Source organism: Ailuropoda melanoleuca, chromosome 11, assembly GCF_002007445.2.
Source record: "Ailuropoda melanoleuca isolate Jingjing chromosome 11, ASM200744v2, whole genome shotgun sequence".
Lineage (NCBI taxonomy): Eukaryota > Metazoa > Chordata > Mammalia > Carnivora > Ursidae > Ailuropoda > Ailuropoda melanoleuca.
Window position 1 is genome coordinate 106,887,354 of NC_048228.1, and position 22,773 is coordinate 106,910,126.

General features: G+C 56.9%; 1 protein-coding gene across 1 annotated transcript in view; it reads left to right on the top strand.

Annotated features, from left to right (window-relative positions):
* Positions 1–22,773, top strand: part of SORCS2 (sortilin related VPS10 domain containing receptor 2) — a 433,021-nt gene that overhangs the window by 358,698 nt on the left and 51,550 nt on the right. The window contains exon 5 of the mRNA XM_034670980.1: positions 15,336–15,500. Within this exon, the coding sequence (XP_034526871.1) occupies positions 15,336–15,500 (165 nt within the window). The remainder of the gene's footprint in view (positions 1–15,335; positions 15,501–22,773) is intronic.

Here is a 22,773-nt window from a genome sequence, read left to right on the forward strand (position 1 = left end):
GGTGGGGTTCTGTCTGCCCCGGGGCAGTGCGGCCAGGGTGGGGTTCTGTCTGCCCCGGGGCAGTGCGGCCAGGGTGGGGTTCTGTCTGCCCCGGGGCAGTGCGGCCATGGTGGGGTTCTGTCTGCTCCGGGGCAGTGCGGCCAGGCTTGGAGCGGGTGTGGGCCGGCTGCCCAGCCTAGACCCAGCCCGTGGGCTGCAGTTGGTTAGCAGGAGTGACAGAAGCAGGGACATCTTCTCCTTGGGTCTCCAGAAGCCTTCTTTGACCCTCTTGCTTCTTGTTTGCAAAATGCAGGGTGTGCACGCACGTGCCTGTGTGTGTGTGTGTGTGTGTGTGTGTGTGTGTGTGTGTTGAGGGGGCTGGTGATTGGATAAATCAAAGGTGGTGAAATATGTATTTAACATCAAATCCTTTTGCCAAACAGAATCTTCTATAGAAACCCAATCAATACATCAGATCAGAGAAGGACAGCTCCAGAGCCTCCCTGTCACCTGCTTGGCCTCCTAAGAGCTGACGGACCTCCGGGCAGGGTGCTCACTCTCAGGAAAGGGGGGGGGGACAGCAGAGTAGCCTCTCGGGAGGAGCTAGTGGGTGAACACGCACAGAGCGCTCAGAGCAGCGCCTGCCCCTGTGAGTGCCCCGCCCACGGTATTCCTATTACTGTTATTTCTGTGCTCGTTGTTGTTACTGCCTCGATCAGCGTCGTTGCCGTGGTGGCCGGCTGGCTTGGTGAGTTCTGCACATGCTCACATCTGCAGGTGGTCCCAGCAATCTGCGCGTTCCTAATCAGTAAATCAGGGATGGTGTGGGATTTAGTGGCGTTCTGGTCTGAGTAGGACCCCATGTCCTGTTCCAGGGTGCAGCCCCTCACCCAGGTTGGCTCCCACGGGGTACAGAGCCGCCAGCAAGGAAAGCCGAGGACCACCGTGCTCCTTGCCATGCTGCAGGGGCCGCCTCAAACTGAGGCTTGGTAGAAGAGAGGCCAGAGAGGGGAGCAAGGAGGGTGGACAGTGCCCCCACTCCTTCTCCAAGGGTGGGATCTGGGCTCCTGGGACCACCGACTGACTCAAGCTCACACTGCTGTATGCACATGGCCAGAAGTCCACGGAGGTCTCCTGGATTCCAAAGCCCTTTTTTCAGAGTTGAGCTTGTTGTAAAGAAAAATACTGATGCCGTCCATGAGGTAGGGAGCTGCTCATCACAGGAGGTATCCAAAGGAGGGGGCAGGGGCACTGTTATAGCAATGCCAGCATCAGAAGTGTGCTGGTCTGGCTGGCACCACAGCCCCACTGAGGCTCTGCAACTTGGCCTGCCGCCTATTTCTGGGTGTCACTGTCTTGAGTGACAGGAGGTGGCTGGACCTGCCCCGCTCCACCTCCCCACCCCCACCTTCTCCTTGGTCTGTGCCTGTGGGCGGGGGGAACGGCCAGGCCTCCACTCTGAGTGCTGTGGGGTTGGGTCCAGGGAGCCTGCATTCCGGGCACTTGTCCATACTTCTCTATCTGGAAACATCCACGCTGATGGTCCTCACCAGAAACCAGAGCCTCGGTTCACATTGGTCTCCACGTGACCACAGAGAGCCCTCGGGAAATCTACTCCAGAGCTCTTTCCCCAAGAACTTTAATTAAATCATCATTCATTTGTGGTGGAAGGATGAGAAGGAATTGACAGAGGAGACCACTCATCTCTCCCGTTATCGCTGTGTGTGCAGTTTCCCACCGCTTAGGAGGCGTCTGTGCTGACCCCTGGGCCACTCCCTGACCCTAAGGAGTGGAAGCCACAGGACTCACTGGTGACTGATGGCACATGGCTAAGACGGAAAGAAGGGATGGAAGATGGCACCATCCCTCACACCATCCTTNCACATCATCCTTCCCCAGGGACACCACTGCTCACCTTTGATGATCGGTGATGCCCTGGGACACCAGAGCCCACCTTTGACGATCGGTGATGCCCTGGGACACCAGTTCCCCACCTTTGACGATCAATGATGTCTGGGGACACCAGAGCCCACCTTTGACGATCAGTGATGTCCGGGGACACCAGAGCCCACCTTTGATGATCGGTGATGCCCTGGGACACAAGTCCCCCACCTTTGACGATCAGTGATGTCTGGGGACACCAGAGCCCACCTTTGACAATCGGTGATGTCCGGGGACACCAGAGCCCACCTTTGACGATCAGTGATGCCCTGGGACACCAGTCCCCCACCTTTGACAATCGGTGATGTCTGGGGACACCAGAGCCCACCTTTGACAATCGGTGATGCCTGGGGACACCAGAGCCCACCTTTGATGATCGGTGATGCCCTGGGACACAAGTCCCCCACCTTTGACGATCAGTGATGTCTGGGGACACCAGAGCCCACCTTTGACAATCGGTGATGCCCGGGGACAACAGAGCCCACCTTTGATGATTGGTGATGCCCTGGGACACCAGTACCCCACCTTTGACAATCGGTGATGTCCAGGGACACCAGAGCCCACCTTTGACGATTGGTGATGCCCTGGGACACCAGTCCCCCACCTTTGATGATCAGTGATGCTAGGGGACACTGGTCCCCCACCTTTGACAATTAGTAGCACAGCCACTGGCCTGCGGCTTCTCTGGCAGTGTCCTCTCTGGTCCTCACCGCACCTTCCTGCTCACTCCTCAGTCTCCTCAAGCTCTTCTCCAGCACCAGGAGGCACTGGGCCCACCGGTTCACTGCTTTCCTCCCAGTGCTGCAGGCAAGAGCCAGAGACTCTTCCAGACTCCCAGCTGCCTCACCCAGTGGACATCCAGTCCTGCTACCTCCACCCTCTTTTCAGCTGCAACCCTCCCACCACCACCCCTCCATGGCGTCCTCATGCTCCTGCTGGACCTGGCCCGTCTCACTCTCTCTTTGGTCTTACCAGTGCCCTCCTAGACAGTGCCCCTGTTGTTAAATGGTTCGGCCCTCGTTAGAGTCCATAATCATCCATTTATGTGCATCTTTGGTCATTGTCTCACCACGAGACTATGGGATCCATGAAGCCATGGACAACGAGGCTGCCCCCACTCTGTCCCCATCATGAGCTAATGTCGGTTCTGTGGACACCTGAGTAAACAGTGGCGGGAAGACCACTCTGCACCCCTTGGCCGTCTCTGCAGGAGCAAGGAAGAGTGTGGAGCCTGCCTCCAGCTCGCCACCCATGTGTGTTACTGCCCTCCCTGTGCACTCTTGCTTCATCCATCAACAGGGGTAATGATACTAACTACCTCATTGGAGGGCCGTCCAACTATTTAGAGAGCATTCATTGTAGTGCCTGGTATACAGTAAGTGCTCAATACCTGCATGTACAGGCATGTTATGACCCGTGCTGTTATCTACTCTATGTAACACAGAAGCGTTTCAATCAGGTGAGCCGTAGTTCAAGGTGATGTCAGCTACGAGACCTTGCTGGGGCTTGCCCAGGTGAGCGTTTGGGTTCCTCACCCTGATGAGGCCTTTCCACTCTGTCCTTACTTGATTCTGTGACCATGGAATGTCAACAGTCCTCATACTGATGACCGTGGCCTTGACCACCGGGTGTAGACATGGGTTCCTGTCAGACCCTCACCTCCAGGGAAGGTGATGAGAGTGGCGGCTAGTTGACTCTAATGTGAGGTTTTCACCCACCTGACCGGCGCTGGAAATACCCTCTTGGTCTCTGTTCTCAAATGTTCGAAGAGGAAGCCTTCACATCCCACAGTTCCTTCCAAAAGCTGCTGTCTTTCCCCAGGACGCTGCCGGGTGGCCGCTGAAGGGGCGTGGCAGGTACTGACATACGTCCTCTTGCTTGCTGCTGTTCAGTTAGGGGGCAGAGGAGTGAACAAATTGTGCACAGATCTAATCATACGTAGTTAATACAGCTGTCCTGATAAAAGACAATCTTCCAGAACCAGTCACTCCGGAGAATTAGCCGTCTGCCGCACTCGCCCCAGCAAGCAGGCTTTTAGCTTTGTCTGCAAAATACCTTCAGACAGCCAAACAAAACACAGTTAAACCGTGTTCACTCCCAAGGTGCGGTGTAAGCCCCTGTAGAGAACAGACGGCATCAATGATTAGGGGGAGGGGCCGCGGGGGCTTCTCATTTCACAAATGCAGCGGACAAGAGTATTAATGAATCAAGGCTATAAAATAGTGGTGATGAGCTATTTTTTATGGCCTGAGATATGTTTGCCTTATCTAGTTACTATCGATCAGACACAAGATATTCCAAGTCAGCCTCTGGCCAAAGGGAAAGGTTGGCCTCTGTTACATCTACAAACGTTCTCGGGGATGTTTGCAGACATGTGAGTGATTGTCAAGCCAGTCATTAAGCCCGAGCCAGCCCTTTCCTGACAATCCGTGCCATAATTGTGTTTGCGTGGACGTCTTCCTAGATTGTGCTGGGTGCTCGTCGGCCCGAGTGTTGACACAGAGGCAGGGGGAGGCGGTTAGCACCACCCAGAGTGGGGTCTCGGGCCAGTGTCACGGCTCCCGGACTGTGTGGGCCTGAGCAGGTCCTTTCCCCCTTTGCTTCTAGGTGTTGTCTGTAAAATAGAGACAAAAACATCCCCCACCTCGTTGCTGTTGTGACAAAACAACGAGAACCCGTGTGCCGGGTCCAGGTTCAGAACCCCTTTGGGGTCTTAGCAAAACCCCTGGATGCTGGTAGGTGAGGGCTGGGAAATCCCAAGACGTGGGCTGGGGCTAGCTGAACGAATTTTCTGATGAGACGGTGGCTGGAGGCCTGCCGTGGGCTGGCCTGAGAAGTAACCAAAGTCAGCTCCTTGTATCGGGTCGAATAGTTCAGGTACTTCCGCGGGTCAGAGCTGGTCCGGAAGGCTGAGCAGGGACCTGGAGGCTGACGGCTGTTGGGGGCTGCGGGCGGGGGTCAGAAGGCTCACTCCCAGGAGGCGGGATGGGCGGGGGGTCAGAAGGGCTGCTATCAGCACACACACCACACCTCCCTCCCTCACTTGTTAAACATTTTCCAGAAATGAGACTTCAGTATATTTAGTCGGCTGAGGACCTGCCAGGTGCTGGGTGGGGGCTCGGGATTCCGCAGTGAGCAAGAGGGATGTGGTCCTGACAGCGTGGTCTTGCGCGGGGGAGTGGGGCGGACAGTAACGGCGGCAGGTGGGGGGGGACACAGAATGGAAAGGAGGGCATGCGGACCTGGTTGGGGAGCATGGAAAAGCTCTGGGACCCATGGCGGACGACACCTGACTGTGTCTAATGCCACAGAACTCTATGCTCAAATTGGTTAAAATGGTAAGTTTCATGTGACGTATCTTTGCCACAATTTAAAAAATAATAATGTAAATGGATGTTTTCAGAGAGTGTTAGTGATTGTTCTTAAGACCGTAGAGAACATCGGCGTCAGGGCCTATTTCAGTGTGTGCTCAGGAAGGACCCCTCCAGAAGGTGGTCTCTGAGCTGAGGGGCCGCCCTGCAGTCAGGAAAGTGTCCCCCAGAGTGGCAGTCCCAGCAGGAAGGGCCTGGGGCCAGCAGGGCTGAGTGAGGGAGGGCTGGGGGTCTGGGCCTGGGCTGCACACCCACGGGAGGTGGGCAGAGAGAGGTGCTGGGGAGGGTTGGGAGGGGGCTCCCCTGTTGGCCTGCAGGCGTGTGCCTCTCCCGCTGCCTCCCCACCCCCCGTGGGCTCCTCTTGGCGGGGCTCTCTGTCCCCACCCCAGCTCAGCACTTGTGTCACTCTCACAATCCACAGGTGGGCTCCTCCACTCCCAGGACCCCCAGCCTATGTGACGTACAAATTCCTGCCCCCCAGTGCAGATTTCCAGGGAGCTAAGCTCACCCCGGACGTCCAGCCCCGGAGCCCCTTCCTCCGCCCGGTGCCCTCAGGAACCGCCGCCCCAGCGTGAGGCTCCCATGGGCCACGCCTCCATCTGCCCTAAGCCAGCTCTTCTCCAGTGCCCTCCTCTCCGTCAGCTGGGCCAGAAGCTTGGGCAAGTTCCCACATTTCCCCATTCTGTTCATTCTATGCCGAACCCACTAAACTCTGCCGTGTGCTGGACCTGCCCTCTCCTCTGCGGCATCCCGGGGCTGCCTCACCCGGATGACCTCCGTGGCCTCCACGTCAGCCTCTGGTCAGCCCCAGGCCTCAGCCTTCACTGCAGTGGGAGGGAAGACGGTCAAGGGCATCTGGCAAAGTGGGAAGCATTGTAAAGCTGAGCGTGAGTGTGCTGGAGGCCGTCCAGGACGGCAGGAACTCAGGCCATGTGATGGTGAGGTCAGCACGGTGAGGTCGTGAGACAGGCTCGTGAATGCTACCCCCAGGAGCGACCCTGAAGGGTTTCCAGCAGGGGCATGATACCGTGGACTTGCGTTTGTGTAAATTCAGATTATCCTTGACTTTTCCAATAATAGATCTTTCTGGTTTAAGAAAGCACAAAAATGATGAGCCCTTGGGTATTTCTCCAGCACTTTCAAATATTGTACCTAATTTGGGATCTCTGCAGAGAAGAGATTACTGTCTCCAATTTAAGGTCGAGGAGAGTGACTCGCCCAAGGTCACAGATCACAGAGACGGCAGAGCCACTGCGCGGTCAGACTGTGTGTCCCGTGGCCTGTCCTGTGGCCCTGGTTACCCACACCGAAACCATCGTATGCCGTGATTAGCTCTGCAACTCCGGGTATCTGACCGAGTGTGCTGCATATCCCAGCAGGACGCATCCAGCCATGAGAGGGGGGCTCTGGGGGGGGCTATTTTTGCTCATCATGACTCACACAGGCTTTGCACCGCTTCTAATTTCAGACCCGAGCGTGGATGCCGCTGTATTTGTTTGTCTCTGCTGTCTGCCTCTCCTGGCGTCAAAGCCATGTTTTCCGTGTCCCTAGCTGGGCGCATCTGTCTGACCAGGAATAGACCGGGTGACTGGGTTTTAAATAGGTAACTGCAGATGACACGGATCCCGGGGGCCGGGTGGGGACCCTTTGAGGGATAAACTTGGTGAAGGGCAGACTAAAATAAAAGATCCTCTCCTTGTTGGCTTTCTGAATGGAAACCAGAGATCTGTTGCACATTCAAAAGGAGCTCTGGCAGGGGCGAGAAATACTTTCTGGATGCGGGTTGTTTCCCTTTTTAAACGCGGAGCTTTGAGAGCTGTGATGTTCGCTGTGAGGCAGGCGGGGTGGTTGGCACCACCTGGAGGAGAGGGGCTGGGAGCCCTGCAGGCGGGAAGTCTTGGCCCAGGGACGGCGACCTGGCGGCCTGTGCGGGGCAGGGCCACACGGGTTCCCACGGGCGGGGGCGATCAAGCAGGCAGGCCCAAGCCGGAGTCCAGTCGGGGCCAGTGGGGACGTGAGCTGGCCTGGAGGCGTAGGCTCCCGTGGGAGGGTCAGAGAAGGGCGTCTGGGCCCTGGGTCCAGGCAGCTCTCCCAACCCGGTGGAGAGGGATGGGAGCCCCGTGGAGAGGGAGATGGGAGTCCCGTGTCAGGATGGCGCACAGTCTGCCCTGTCTCCTTGGAGTGTCTTTCTGCACGTGGCCAACTCCGACCCATCCCCAGCAAGAGCCTGCCGTACATCTCCTGTAGAAACTTCCAGAAGGCCTTTTATCTACTCCACCCTGGCCTGGAGAAGGGCGCCCTGCCTCCGGGGTCGCCTGCTTTGGTGGACTGCTCACACCATTAAACACCTTCCGCTGTCTTCTGTGTGCTCCCCGTGGCAGGGGTCCTGGGGGTCTTATTTCCCTGCTGGGGTCTGATGTGCAGCTCAGTGAGTCAGTTAATGCTTTGTAAGAATAAGACCAAGACCATGGGCCAAAGGGAAGAAGGAATGGATGAGGAGGAACAGAAAGCCCCCCCTGCACCTCCCTTCATGTGGCCAGATGTCCGTCCCCAAGGTCTGGACAGACCTGCAGGCCTCTGGAAGCCACTCCTGGTAGCCCTTGAAGGTGGGAGGCCTCTCTAGACCTCCCGAGTCCATTCCCACAGGGACCCTAGCGTCTAGACCTCCCAAGTGCATTCCCGCAGGAACCCTAGCGTCTAGAACTCCGAAGTGCATTCCGTAGGAACCCTAGCGTCTAGACCTCCCAAGTGTATTCCCGCAGGAACCCTAGCATCTAGACCTCCCAAGTGCATTCCGCAGGAACCCTAGCATCTAGACCTCCCAAGTGCATTCTGCAGGAACCCTAGCATCTAGACCTCCCAAGTGCATTCCCGCAGGAACCCTAACGTCTAGACCTCCCAAGTGCATTCCCGCAGGAACCCTAGCGTCTAGACCTCCCAAGTGCATTCCCGCAGGAACCCTAGCGTCTAGACCTCCCAAGTGCATTCCGCAGGAACCCAGTGTTTGCCGCTACTCCCTGGGCAGAGGCCGTCAGGTCACTGGCCATGATGCATGCTAACGGTGCGGGCGGGTGATGTCGGGAGGGAAGAGGCCGTGGACCCTGGCTGGCACTGTGACCTTCCACAAGGCACGTGGCCTCTCTGGCCGTGGCCCCAGCCCATCCCCCAGAGAGAGAAGGGTCATTCCCCCAGGGACAGCTTCTCTGCTCCCTGCCCCTGTCTGTCTCGGGATCTCACAGTGTAGGGGGCCATATGCTTCCGTCCCTCTCACCACGACCTATGACAGGTGTCAACAACGTGACCCTGACTCACAAGGGTGCTTGATGAACTGCTGGACAATCAACCGAGTTGTCCTGTATGGCATGCTCCTACATGTTCAGGATGCTTGCTGTGTCCCAAGTACTGGGCTAAGTCTGCTACACACTGTGCATTGACTCTTCTGGCTGCCTCTGCAGTGGGGATTCCCCTCTTGATTTATAGAGGAGGAAACAGCAGCCCAGAGAGGTGAAGTAACTTTCCCAAGGCTGCACAGCTCACAGCTCAGTGGGGCAACTGAGGCCTAGCTCCGTGTGCCTCCAGAGTGGGCGCTGTCCCCTGCCCCCCTGGGCTTGTGTTGTGGCCTCGCTGGACTCCTGACGCTGTCATCAGTATTCTCCCCACCCTGCGGAGCATTGTGAGAGGGGCTGCGAGTGGGGCTGTGAGCCACAGAATCCCGGGGAAGGATGTGGCATGGGATGTGCATGGCTTATGTCGTGGTCACTCAGTCGGGAGCAGAGCAGGGTCGGCCATTGTGCTCAGAAGCACACAGTTAGTGGGCTCAGAGCTGAGAACCGGCAGGAGTTACGGTGAAAGCAGGCGTTGGCGGCAGGGCGCTCAGGGCTCACCAGGGACTTTGAGAGAGTGCAGATTTCCATCTGGGTGGGGTGGCGGCCTCCCTGATGGGTCCCAGAGTTTATCAGCTAAATCGCCTTGGGGCGGTGGGGGCGGGCTTCAGGGCGGTGTGACCTGGACCTAGCAGTTGCTCTGATGGTTGCCTGCTGCGTCTTGAAGTTCTTAATTCTTTTTGAGCAAGGAGCCCGCTTTTGGGGCCCCGCAGATTACAGAGCCAGTCCTGGGACTCACGCTCAAATGGGCTGGCCGCTAGTCCTCTGGACCTGTCCCATATTTCTGTCCAACATGTGGCCTCTGATTTCAAAACCCCCAGCCTCGTGGGCCCCCGGAACTGAGTACAGGTACCATATGCTGGCCCGGAATAGCAGGCAGTAAAAATACTCCACTGGATGTAGTCTGGTTCCCAATTTGGAGGAACAATCTGCCAGCCTCTGTCTGCTCTGCTCCATGCTAATTGATTTGTTTTCTTTGCTCCAGTAATCCTTTCCTTGTCAGCACTTTCTCTTCCCCCGTATTTCCTGGCTTACTTGTCCCACTCTGAGGCCCAAAATAGCCCCTGATCCAGCCGGAACTACATCCTCGGGTTCCTGTTTCTCCACCGTGGTGCCACCGCGGGCGGGGCCTTGGCTGCCACAGAGGGCTGTGATGGAGAGACGACCCCGTACCCGGAGCCCTAATTCTGTGTGGGAGTAGCACCGACACCTGTTTATTGGGATGTGGCGCCGGTCGGTGCCAGGCCCTGTGCTGTGGGCTGGAGGCATGGCCGTGACAAAGACACAGGCCTTGCGTAGATGGGGAGGCGGACCCCCAAAGAGAACTCTAAGGATGTTGGGCAGGAGCAGATGAATGCCCAAGATGCCAGAGGAAGGGGCAGAGGAGGGATTAGAATAACTCTGGGGGAAAGGCATGTATCACGGAGGGCTTCCTGGAGGAGGTGACATTTGACATGAGCCTCCGTGGATGAGGAAGTATTTGACAAGCAGATAAAAAGGAGAAGGGCATCCCATCCTAAAAACAGCTAAACTCATGCTGGAGGGACCTGCAAAATTAAACGAGAAATATTCAGCTTTGTGGAAGCAGCCCAGAATTGGGGGCTCTGATTTGAAATTTGAAATTGTATTTGAATTCAGTTTGAAATCATAAAATCTGATTCCGAATTACCTGCGGTGAGGTTGGGGCTGTCTTGGTCCCACTGCGCGTTCTAGCCAGAGGGAACAGTGCACAAAAATGTGGTCAAAATACTAACAGTCTTGGCAAACTGGAGAAACAGGCCAGGGCTCTATGTGGCTGACTCCTGGAGCCTGAGGCGGGTGCGAGAGGCAGGGCAGGGACCCCCACCCTCCTGCTGTCCTCTCTGACCCAAACATCCTCCCCTGGGTCTGCCAATCGAATTTCCATCCATTTTTCAAGGCTCATCTGGGGGTCACCTCCTCTAGGAAGCCCTCCTTTTGGCCCTGTATCTGGATTCTCCTTTTCCCCCTGCTCTGCTGCCACAAAGCCCTGTGCACACCTAAATCTTTGCTTGACTCTGTGGTTTTAGCACCTACGGAAGAATGAATGAATGAATGAATGAATGGTCTTCATTGCTGTGTAAAGCTCTGAGGAATGCAGAGAAGTGGGTGAGATTTGCTAGGATGTCCAGACTCCAGGCTTCTTAAATATCCCCAGGAATGTTCTCCTCCCCAAGGAGGAGTGAACAAACAATTCCTTTCAGACTCACATATTGAGACGGACTTACTCATCCAGGCGCGTGCATTCAGTCGGTGTCCGTCAGGCAGGGGTTAGCCGACAGCGCCACGGCGAGCCTGAGCTGTGTACTGGCGGAACAAAACAGGAGGGAAGTCGCTATCCCTGCGCTCATCTGCGGGGGGAGGTGGGTAAGTCAATAGTTGCATCGTAAGAACATTCAGAAATCATCATCGTGAGAAAGCATTTCAATAAGTGACTTTTGGGCTTCCCTGGCCGGATAGCCCTGAGGAGCCAGGCGTGGGGGCCGCTGCCCTGGGGTGGGGCACAGAGTCTGGACCGCGTGTTGGGCGGATGTTGAGCGAACCGAGCTGGCTCCAGTACAGTGTGTGAGAAATCTGGGTGGTTTGTTTCGTGCCTCCTGATTATCCGGGGAGGCCAGGTGCAGCGCAGAGCAATGCTGAGATGTAGATGCAGGGTGTTATGGGAAGGAGAACGCAGGAGCCAAAAAGAGCCCCCAGTAGCCAGAGCTGGAGCATTTGCACAAGCAACGAACAGAACAGCCTTGAATTACAACTCAAAGTCTAACATAAATATTCATGAGTTCAGAGTGACGTAAATAAATGATTGAGTCAGTAAGTGCCGGAGAAGAGACCATCTCCCACGCAGAATTCACAAGAATGCTTGTAGCTGCTCTGCCCTCAAGGAGGGGAGCCGCCCTCCCCACCGCAGGTGTGGGCTGTGCATGGGGCCGTCCTCCGTGGGGACAGTGTGGACGCGGGAAGGAAAGGAGTGCCATTCCAGTGGGGGGCCCTGAGCGGCACCGTGCGGCCGGCGAGGCCAGCACTGTGGCTGTAGGCTCCCCACGATGGCGTGCGCTCTGGGCCCACTGCGGTGAGGAGGGTCCTCACCTCCGTGCCTTTCCTCCCCCGAACCCATGACCCCAGTGTCACCATGAGGAAAGCATAGATAAGCCGAAATCCAGAGGCAGTCTACACAGTATGCAACCAGAACTCCTCAACGCTGTCAAGGTAAAGGAAAACAAGGCCCGTCTGAGAAAGTCGCAACCCCGAGGAGCCTCAGGACACGTGACACCTGAATGTCACGTGGGGTCCTGGTTGGGGTCCCAGGCCAGGAAAAGCCACTCGTGGAACGTAGTGCATAGTTCAGACCATACGCACGTGCGGGTGCTGGCTTCTTGGCTGTACAAATGTCCGACACTGGCGTGAGCTGTCCTCACAGAGGAAACTGCGCCGGGGCTTATGGAACTCTCTGTACTATCTTGGCAACTTTTCTGTAAATTAAAAACTGTTCTAAACTACATTATTTAAAATAAAAAAAATAAATTCCTTCTAACTCCACCACTTTAAACCAATCACTATTAACGTCCTCCATGTCTCCTTCCATTCATTTTTTCAAAATTGAGGTGTAATTGACATATTACCGTAGTTAATATACAAATGTAAATATATAAGCCTTAGAGGGTGTACAATATCATAATTCGGTATTTACGGTGAAATGGTCGCTGCCATACGTCTGGTTACCATCTGCCACCACACGCCTGTAGGACAATGCTTTCTCGTGATGAGACCACTCAGGATCGCCTCTCTCAGCAACGTTCGGCCATGCGGTCCGGTGTTACTGTCTGTGTCTCCACGCCGGGCACACTGCAGCCTATGACTCACTCACCTTGTAACGGGCAGTTTGTGCCTTCTGACCCCCTTCGCCTCTCGCCCACCGGCCACCGGCACTGCCCATCTGTTCCCTGTATCTGTGAGCTCGGGCTTCGCTTCTGTTTTGAAGATTGCAAGTGTGATCAAGGGTATTTGTCTTTCTCTGACTTCTCTCACTGGGCTTGACGCCCTCAAGGTCCGTCCCTGTTGTCGCAAGTGGCGGGTTTCCTTTTATCTTACAGCTGAATAGTCATCCCTCCACTGTCATTTCTGTGACACGATCACACTTTATACAGTAACCATAGACAAACTTATCCTGTGCTGTCTTACATTTTGCCCACGGGGATACATAGTTGCTCAAAGTCTGCACTGGCTTCGCTTGGTGAGTGCGTCGGCTCCCTTGTCATTAAACATTGCCGGGGATGTTCCCACGAAGTGGGCTCCCTAGCCGTTCTTGGCCCCTCCACTGCCCCCGCGTGGAAACTGCACCCGATGGACGCCTCCCGCACAGCCTCCTCCCGGAGGCACGGCCGCCAAGGGTCGGGCTCCGGGAGTGCCCTGCCCTTCTCCTTCAGACCCGCAACCGGCTGGCGCGGGCGGGATCCGTGCGGGAGACAGTTCACCTGCTTGCAGAGCTCCTAGGCTTCCCTGGAAAGAGCGCATTGGACTCTCCCTTGTGAAGACAGGAGCTTGTGCAGCTCACTGATTTAGGTCCCGTGTGCTTCGCCGTCTTCTAGAGGAATGGTGGGGTGTGCGAAGCCCATCGCGGTGGGGCGTCCACACAAAGGGGGCTCTGTGCCCCATAGCCTCTCCCCGGGAGAGCCGGGCTCATCTCGGGCCAGGCTGGTACCACCCCTGCCAGCACCCCACCCTGCATGGACTCCCCCTCAGAGCCTGACCCCAGCTCTATCCTGCCTGGTGTTTGACCTCAGGCAGTTTGCTGCCCTTGCCTCAGTTTCCTCATCAGCCAAGCAGAGGTCATAATTGCCCCATAGAGCTCCAATGAGGATCTGATCTCTAAAACTCACGTTAGACTCATTGCGGCTTGCCTGATGCCAGGTGCCATATTATTTCCCCCATTTTACAGACAAAGAAACTGAGGCAGAGAATGGTCAGCCAGCTTGCTGAGGTCACACAGACATGGAATTTGAACTGGGCTGTGTGAGATTGAGTGTGCCCTGGCCCCCTACTCTGTCAGTACATGATGTCTGTTCATTCATTCATTCAACAAGTGTGTGGAGTCCCCAGGCTCTGCAGGGGTGGGGATGGGGAGGGGGACAGCTGGGAACTCCACAGACCTGGCCCTGGCCCCAGGGGGGCCACAGTCCTGGGGGAAGAGGCTACCTCCATAAAAGGCGGTGAGCTTTTGATGGGCAAATACCAGGTCCCCTGTGGCCTTGAAGCAGGGGGCTCCACCAGGCCCGGGGTGAGGGGGAAACAGAGGGGACAGGTGTTGGGGGAGGGGGCCGCATGTGGGTAGAGCACCCTGGCCATGGCCAGTGCACAAGCAGGAGGCAGGGAGGGAGGCCAGTCCAGGAGGAGACTGCAGACCCTGCCACAGAGGTCACAGTCTCCCTGGGGCTGTGAGGAGCCCAGAAGTTTCTATGAGGTCTGTGGGTAGGAAGACCACCCCCAGTTTCTTTGTGGGGACTGGATCTCCCAGAAGAAGGTGGAGGTGGAGACTGGGCCCACCCATGCTGCAGGGGGCTGGCCACATGGCCTGGGGGTGGGTGTATCGCTCCCAGTGCCAGGCGCCCACATCACTTCCCAGCCCTCCAGGCTGCCCGACACTCTCTGGCCTTGGGGGAAGGAGGGAAGCCTCTCCCTCTGCCCCTTTTCTCTGCCGCCAAGGGTCCCTTTCATCCCCTGTGTGTAGCTAGCAGGGCCAACCTGTTCTGACCCGTGGCTGGCCTTTCCTGACCTTTCTGGAAGACCTGGGGCACCCTTCAGCCCAGGAGGGCTTGTACCCATGCACTTACCTGAGCAGGAAAGTGGACAAACCCAGAAAGGGCCACAGGCCGGCTTCCCAAGCAGAATGTACCCCAGGGGGCTGGGGCTTCCTTGACCCTCCAGGTGGAGCCAAGAGAGGCCTCGTGGGACCCCTACCTGTGGGAGCCTTCTGCAGAGGGGGATGTGGGTGGCGGGGCTGTCCCCCGTCCTCTCCATGGGCGCCTAGTCCGCTAGTTTCCAGGAGGACCTCATCCTGGGATGGTTAACTTGATCCCATCTGTGAAGACACTGATTCTAAGTGAGGTCACCTTCACGGGTGCCAGGGTGAGGACTGGGGGCATGGTGTGTCTCCGCGGGATCCCATTCCACCCCGCACAGTGGCCTCTAAGGCCTCACAGAACTGGACACGCTGCTACTCCTCCAGTCCCGTCCCCCCTCGGCCACCTCACACCTGAGGTCCCGTCCGGAGCCTGCTGTCCTGGGTCATCCCCCTCCTGGTCCGGTGCTCTGCTTCTGCACTCATGTTAGACTTGAGCCCCCACCCCGGCCTCCCCCTGCCCTGCTTTGTCTCCATGGGCCGCCGGTTAGCCACACGATGGTGGACACACTGACTTGTCTCGTGCTATCCCCGCAGATCGCATCATTCACAGCAGAGAAACCCAGCTCACGGTCGGGCCCTGCCCTGTGGACGGTGCCCAGCATGGGGAAATGGCTGTGGAGCGAGGGAATGAGTGACTGATTCGCACGAATGGGCGGGGGCGGGGGGCAGCCCCCGCAGTTCCTGCTGCCCCCTCTGCGGCCCTGTGCAGAGCGGAGGCTCACGTCTCCACCCTTTGTGTTTCAGATCGTCCTGGTGAGCTCCTCGCTCAGTGACCGGGACCAGAGTCTGTTCCTCAGCACGGACGAGGGGGCCACTTTCCAGAAGCAGCTCATCCCCTTCTCGGTGGAAACGCTGATTTTCCACCCCAAGGAGGAGGACAAGGTCCTGGCCTACACCAAGGAGAGCAAGGTAAGCAGGCCCGGGGCTGGTGTCTGGGCCAAGGGCGCCCGCCGCTGCTCCTTTGGGTGGGGTCACGGGGAATTGCAGGCTGCTCATTGCGGGGTCCCAGGAGCCCTTCTCCCCGAGGCCCGGGGGTCTGGGTGCCTCCATCAGGGGCGGCCCGCTTGGCCGCATGCTGTGGGAACCCAGTGGGTGGAGGCGAGAGGCGTACTTGGCACAAATAAGCACAAGAGACAGGACTGAAAAGCAGAGGTGATTATTAGGGCTGGTCCCCTTGGCCCCTCTCTGGTTGCACCAGCCATAAGGCCTTCTTCCACTTCCAGAATATTCCAGACACCCTCCCACACCAGGCCTTCCAGGCCTTTCTGCCAGCCTGGGATGCTTTTTCACCTTCACTAGGAGTGACTTGTCCTTCAGATCCCATATCTGTGTCCTCTCCTCTGGGGGCTATGTCACCAGGGCCCCACAGGAGCCCAAGGGCCCCTCCACGGAGTGATGGAGAGAACGTGGTGGAGGGTTCTCTCTAGGCCCGGGAGGGAGGAGAGCCCGGGGCTGCCAGCAGGTGCTGAGGGCTGAGGAGGAGGGCGCTGCGGGGCACGGAGAGCGCCGGAGGACGAGGGGCCGCCCTAGCTGCCGCGGAGGCCGGGATGGCTCCCTGTAGCGGTCTAGCCAGTCAGCACGCGCTTGCTGGCTGCCAGCTCCGGAAGCGTGTTCTTCCGTCTGCGAGAGCAGAAGTCCAAAATCAGTTTCGCTGGCTCAGAGCTGAGGTGTCTGCGGAGGGCACACTCCCTCTGGAGGCTCCGGGGGGGAGGGGAGGGGACATGGCCTTTTCCAGCTTCTGGCATCGGGAGGCTTGTGAAAGAGCCACCCCAGTAGGCAAAGCCCGCGTCCTCCTCTGTGTCTCTGCTCTGTGTTCACAGTGTGTGTGTGTGTGTGTGTGTGTGCGTGTGTGTGAGAAACTGGAAAAGTCACCTGCTCCCCTGGGGAACCCAGGGTCATCTTCCATCTAAAGATCTTCATGAGTCCCACCTGCCTTTGCCCTATGCCATCACTTACGCAGGTGTGGGGCTGGGGCATGGCTGCATTTTGGGGGCCATGTTTCCACCTACCGACATGCCCAGTAGGAGGTGTGGCCCCTGGAGTCTCCAGAAGGGCCCAGGAGGAGGCCTGGCCTGCGACGGGGAACCTAGCCAAAGCCGGTTTGGACAGCGGTTGCCATCCTCACGGGCCACCTCCCAGAGCAGAGGAGGGCAGGGCACGGTCTGGAGGCAAATGGAAGCTGTCTGCTTCAGGATTTCCCTCTGCGCTCCCTGCTTGGGCCCCCCTGTTCCACAGTCCTCCACATCCCAGTGCCTCTCTCTCCCAGAGCTGATCCCAGTGTGCTTATGTATCTGTGACATTGATTAATGTCTGCTCCCCGCACATGCACTCTGGGTGAGCTCCGTGAGGGCAGGGATTGTTCCTGGTTTCTACAGCATTTCATCTCAAGTTCCTGGCTGGCAATATCTGTTGGATGGATGGATGTGGAATTGAGGATGGGTGGGTGATGAATGGGGGAGGTGGATGGATAGATGGATGGGTGCCCGTCGGTTGGATCAGTTGGGGAGTGGATGGTGAATTTCTCCCACGAGGGATCACCCAGGTCAAGGGCCTGCAAATGCAGACTTCCGGCAGGTCTGAGCCGTGGTTCGCTGCAGGACCTGGCCTCCTGGCCAAGGTCTGGTCCTCGCTGACTGGCGTCCCTGGGTTCCCCTGGCCCCGTGGGCTGCCTCTTTGCTCCCGGTGCCTTCCCTTGGGACAGCATGGGCTTCTGGGTATTTATAGCACTACTTAGCCTTCCATGTAATTAGACTAAAGCACAATTACGGAGACTTATTTTCCTGCAGAAATTGACTGCATCGCAATTGCTCTTTAATTTATGGCGCCCTGAAAAATTAATGGAGCTGAAATCTTGGTTATTTTCCTTGGTTCTTTTCTGTGACTCTACAGAAAGGAAAAAAGGAGAAAAAATGGCTTCGTTGTAGTTATAAAAGGAATGAAGAATTTGAGGAAATTAATAACAGTGACAATAGGGCCTTGGGTTTTGTTTTTTTTTTTAAGGGTTTTACGGTTTTCAAAGCTCTCTAACTTCGAAGACGTGGGATGGTGTGGTGGTACCATGCTGGCTCTCGGTTCCGACAGACCTGGTGTATTAGACAGCCATCTACTAATCTGTGGCACACAGCCCCAGGCCTCAGTGGCACCCAGCAGCAAATGGTATTGCTTGCTCCCGGGTCTGTGAGTTGGCTGGGGTTCTGCCAGGTGCTGCTGGGACAGGCTATGCGTGGTTCCTGGCCAATGTAGGGTTCAGGTCTCCACACTGCTCTTGTTCTGGAACCTGAGGTCCCCTGGGGACAGGCTGTTCTCATGATGGAGGGCAGAGGCCCTGGAGGGGGGAGGGCAGGGAAAACCGTCCCAACAGCATTGGCATGTCTGCTTTGACCTGGAATACATCACATCTCCTCACACACTGTCGGCCAAAGCAAGTCACATGCCGAAGTCCGAGCCAGCAGGGATGGGCACCAATATTCCGTTGTCAAGGACTCGCAGGCTGGTACAAAGGAAGATGCTACCTCCGATCTCCTCCCTTTGCTTTCCTCCCAGGGGCCTGCCCCTTCCTCCAGCAGACACACGGTCCTCCCACCTGCTTTCACTTCCCCCCTTCCCCGGGACATTGTAGCATGGGGTGCTCTGCAACCTTCTATTCCCAGCACGGTGAGGAATTAATCCGAGCCTGGGACTGGCTTCCAGAAACTTAGTAGGGAAGAAAAGACACCTTGGAGGACCAATCTGGGAAGCCTTCCTAGAGGAGGGGGTTTGAAGAGAGGCGTACAGAATGGATCGGGACGTATGTTTATTTCTTCATACAGCTTCAGAACAGCAGAGCTGATTGCACAAGCGCTTAGGGAAAACCGAGCACCTGCAATCCTCCAGCCTACGTAAAACTGTGTTTGCATTTATCCGCGGTGAAGCAAGTAGAGTAGCTGTCAAGGCGGGGGGGGGTCTGGGGTGGGCAAGGGTCTCCTAAGAAGGGGCAGAGGTGTGGGTTCACCGTGGCTGCCGTGAATGTCAGTCTGCAGCTGAGCCGGCCCGCAGGGCTCCAGGCGTCAGTGCCCCGCCTCCTCCCTGACCTCAGACTTCAGAACTGGGCAGAAATCAGGCTTCTCTGAGTAACAGAACAATCTCGTGAGCCAGGAGAATCTGACACCTCAGTGTGTGTCCTGTTTGCTCCGATGCCTTGTCTGACGGAGCTCGGGGCAGGAACGAGACACCACGCTGGATAACTGAAGCACAAGGAGGATTTAGCCTGGGGAACTGGGTATTCTTGTTGGGCGTCTAGGGGAGGGGCTTCAGGCTGGAGCCCCAAGGATCCCTCCCGGGAGCCTCTACGTCCCATGTCAGGAGGGGAGGGACCGGGAGCCCCACTGGACTTGCTAAGGTCAGGGACACAGAGCCGATGTTGAGACCCAGGCATCTGCCTGGCAATATTCACGGAGCCAATGACCGGACAGCGGAATGCAGGGTCCAGCTGCTGTCTCCGCCACGGTGGCCACCCCCCGCCCCCAGAGCTGAGGATGGACACCGTGGCAAGTCCCCGTGACCTTGCTGGCCAGCAGGCACAGCCCCAGCTGGCAAGAAAATGCCTCTGTGCCGCCTTCACCTTCCAAACCTCCCATGAGTGCACCTCTGACCCAGAACGCTAGCTGCAAGGGAGTCTGAGCGATACTGGGTTTCCAGTTTCCAGCCTGTGCTCCACGAGCTGCCCTCCGGGGGTGGGCGGGATGGATGCTGGGAGCCGACGGCCAGGCTTAGCACACCGCTGGGAGCCTGGGCCGTTGTCAGAGGACGGTGCCTCTAATAAGTGTGTAAGACCTATCGGTATGCATGTCTGCGAATGACCTTCCTCTGACCTCATCCTGCTCCTTCGCCTTCGTTTCTCCCTTGCTCTGACTTTCGAGCACTTCGTCTCTGTGTCAGAGTAGCTCTGGTAGGGCCACCTCCGCTCCTTTCCTGGACAAGCGGCCTGGAGTCAGTCAGCCCTTGCATAGGACACCAGTGCGCAGGGCCCTCGCAGCAGCTAGGATGTCCCCTATGTGTTTATTCTTGTGTGTCTGCCGGTGTTTGTCTTTTATTAAGTGGAAATGTTCTATTTCTGCAACAGTTGATGGTGCATTAATAAAACCACCTCCCACGAGAGCAAATTGGAAAGGCTCCATCACAACCCGGGGCCGGCGTCATCAACACAAGTGCTTCAGCGGGGCTGGCAGCCATAATACCGTGTGTTAACGCGGAGGCTCCTGTAAACTGATGGCTGCACACCCTTTTTTACTGCTTACTGTTTGAGGAGAGGAGCAGTTCTCCCCTGATCTGTAGATGGGTAAATTAAGACATGAGGTGGGAGGGGCCCTGGCCTGTTACTCAGATGGCCCAGTGAGAGGACTAGATGTGACCTGGCATCCTTCCCGGCGGACCCCTCAGCCACTGGGGTGTCACACTCAGGTCCACAAGCAAACACTGTGTGACCTTGAGCCGCTTGCTTACCTCTTGAAGCTCCCATTCCCTCATCAGTAAAGGGGCAATGGCTCGTCTCGTGGTGCGCGCACATGGGTGAAGTGAGCGGCGTTTGACAAGCTCTGAGCTCGGTACCTGGCTCCATGGACAGCCATACCTGCTGCCAGGCTCTCCCGCTGAGGCCCTTCCAGAAATTCAGTGCCACCAGCCGCTCAGGCCACAGCTCTTTATTGAATACCCACTGCATACGTGCCAGGCATGAGTCCACGTGCTTAGTAAGATGGATGAGTTCCTTGTGCTCCTGAATCTTACATCCCAGGGGATGAAAGCTTTCCAAAAAGCCCATTTTAAACATTAAAGTGATAATTTCATACCGTGTACCCTGGAGCAGGGGTCAGCACACAATGGCCTGGCACCCGTTTCGTAAATAAAGTGTCGTTGGCACACAGGCAAGCCCATCCGTTTCCATATCATCTCTGGCTGCTTGCCTGTTCCAGGGGCAGAGATGAGGAGTTACAACAGAGACCACACAGCCTGGAAATCCAAAGATATTCAGTGTCTGGCCCTTTCCCGAAAAGCTTGCCGGCACCTGCCCTAGAATCGAATTTGTCCATTCATTCAGCACACCCAGCAGCGATCAGTCTGGGGCTAGGCTTGGGGAGAGGTGAGCCGCATAAGCTTGGGCCAAGGAGCCGGAAACAAAACCGCCAAGATGGAGAAGAAACTGAGCAAACAGTTCTGGGTTTCGGGGGGCAGGGTTTCTCTCAGCAAGCGTGAGGCTGGGGGTCAGGAGACACTCCCAGAGGCGCATGCAGCAGAGCTGGTCCTGTGGCAGGGCAGGAGGGGGGCTTCTGGGATGGGCTGTGTTGTGTCCCCCCAAATCTATATATGAAAGTCCTTACCACCCTCCAGCATCTCGGATGTAACCATATTTGGAGATGGGGCTCTTAAAGGGGTATTTAAGTTAAAATGGTTCATCTGGGTGGGACCTGGTCCATTATGACAGGTGTCCTTACAAGAGGAGGAGATCAGGACACAGACACGTACAGAGCGTCGCCCACATGAGGACACAGGGAGGGCATGGCCGTCCACACACCAAAGAGGGAGGCGTCAGAGGGAACGAAGCCTGCCCACACCTTGGTCTCAGACCCTTAGGCGCCAGGATGGGGAGAGAATAAGGCTCTGCTGCTTAGGTCCCATCCATGGTGCTTGGTTCTAGTGGCCCCGGCATCCCCAACGCTCACAGCTGCTCAGCCTCCTTGTGGAGCAAAATGTCATGGTCTTGGGCGTTTTCTTTCTGCTGCTGACAGCAGGGGATGGTGCTTAACAGAGGGAACCCCCACGTTTGTTAAGAACAGGGACGACACTCACTGTTACCATGGGCTTACGAACTCTGGAGTCACAGCCATGCAATATGACTCTCTCCAGGGGCTGTGGTTGAGTGTCTGGCAGGGACAGCTGTCCTGAGGTGGGGAGTCTTCTCATGGGACACAGTGGTTAGCACGCCATGGTTAGGATGCTGTGGTTAGGATGCCATGGTTAGGACGCCATGGTTAGGACGCCATGTTTAGGATGCCGTGGTTAGGACGCCATGGTTAGGACACCATGGTTAGGACGCCGTGGTTAGGACGGCATGGTTAGGATGCCATGGTTAGGGCACCATGTTTAGGATGCCGTGGTTAGGATGCTGTGGTTAGGATGCCATGGTTAGGACGCCATGGTTAGGACGCCATGTTTAGGATGCCGTGGTTAGGACAAGGAGCACTCACTGAGGTGGGATCCACCAGGTCTTCTTTCTGCAGCTGCAGAGAAGAAGGAGCCATGAAGGGGGGTCAGTCAGGGGTGGTGGAAGAATCCAGAATGTGGGACTTGAAACTGTCGCCTCAGAGGTAGTGTGTCTACTAGAAGCCAGGTGGCAAGGAGGAGGCCCCAGGTGGAGGTGGAAGGGGGCTTAGGGGCGCGGGAGGGTCCCGGTGACGAGGAGCGGAAGTGCCAGGGCCCTCGGTGCCAGGTGGGCGACAGCACAAGGGGGCATGCCCTGGGGCACCCCTTCTCCAGGCCAGAGTGGGGTGTACTATAAAGGGAAGGCACTGCAGGCCAATTCTCTCTGGGTGCTGGGCCCTGAGCCCTGACAGAGGCTTCTCGACCCAGTGGACTGGGTTCGGAGCCTGGCTCTGCAATACCAGGGCCTCTGAGCATTGACCTTGGCCAAATCCTGACCGAGAGGTGCCTTTAGATGGAGTCTTGAACACTGAGTGAAGACAGGGAAGGGCATTCCAGCCAGACTGAATGGCAGGTGCAGATGCCCAGAGGACCCCATGAGGCACGTTAGCACCACAGCCACACAGGAGCCCAGAGCTGGGTGTGACGGGGTGTGGGAGGTATGGGGGGATATATGGGCCAGGCAGCTCAGGGGCCCTGAGTGCCCATATAAGGAGTGTGGGCTTTATCCCTAGGAAGGTCTTATGGCATCTCCTGGAAGGTCTGACACGGGAGAGTGACGTGGTCAGGTGTGTGTCCTAGAAAGATCCTGGTGGCTGTCTCATGGAGTAAGGGCTGGATGGGAGGGCTGAGGGCTGCAGGCAGGAGGCCCAGAGGAGGGGTGCAGCAAGCCAGAGAGACGGGGGTGGCTCGATGGGGCTGCAGGGCGGAGAGGAGGCCGGGTACAGCAGCTGCATAGGCGGAGGACATTAGCACATTCGGAGCCGGTGACTTACTGGGTGTGGCAACG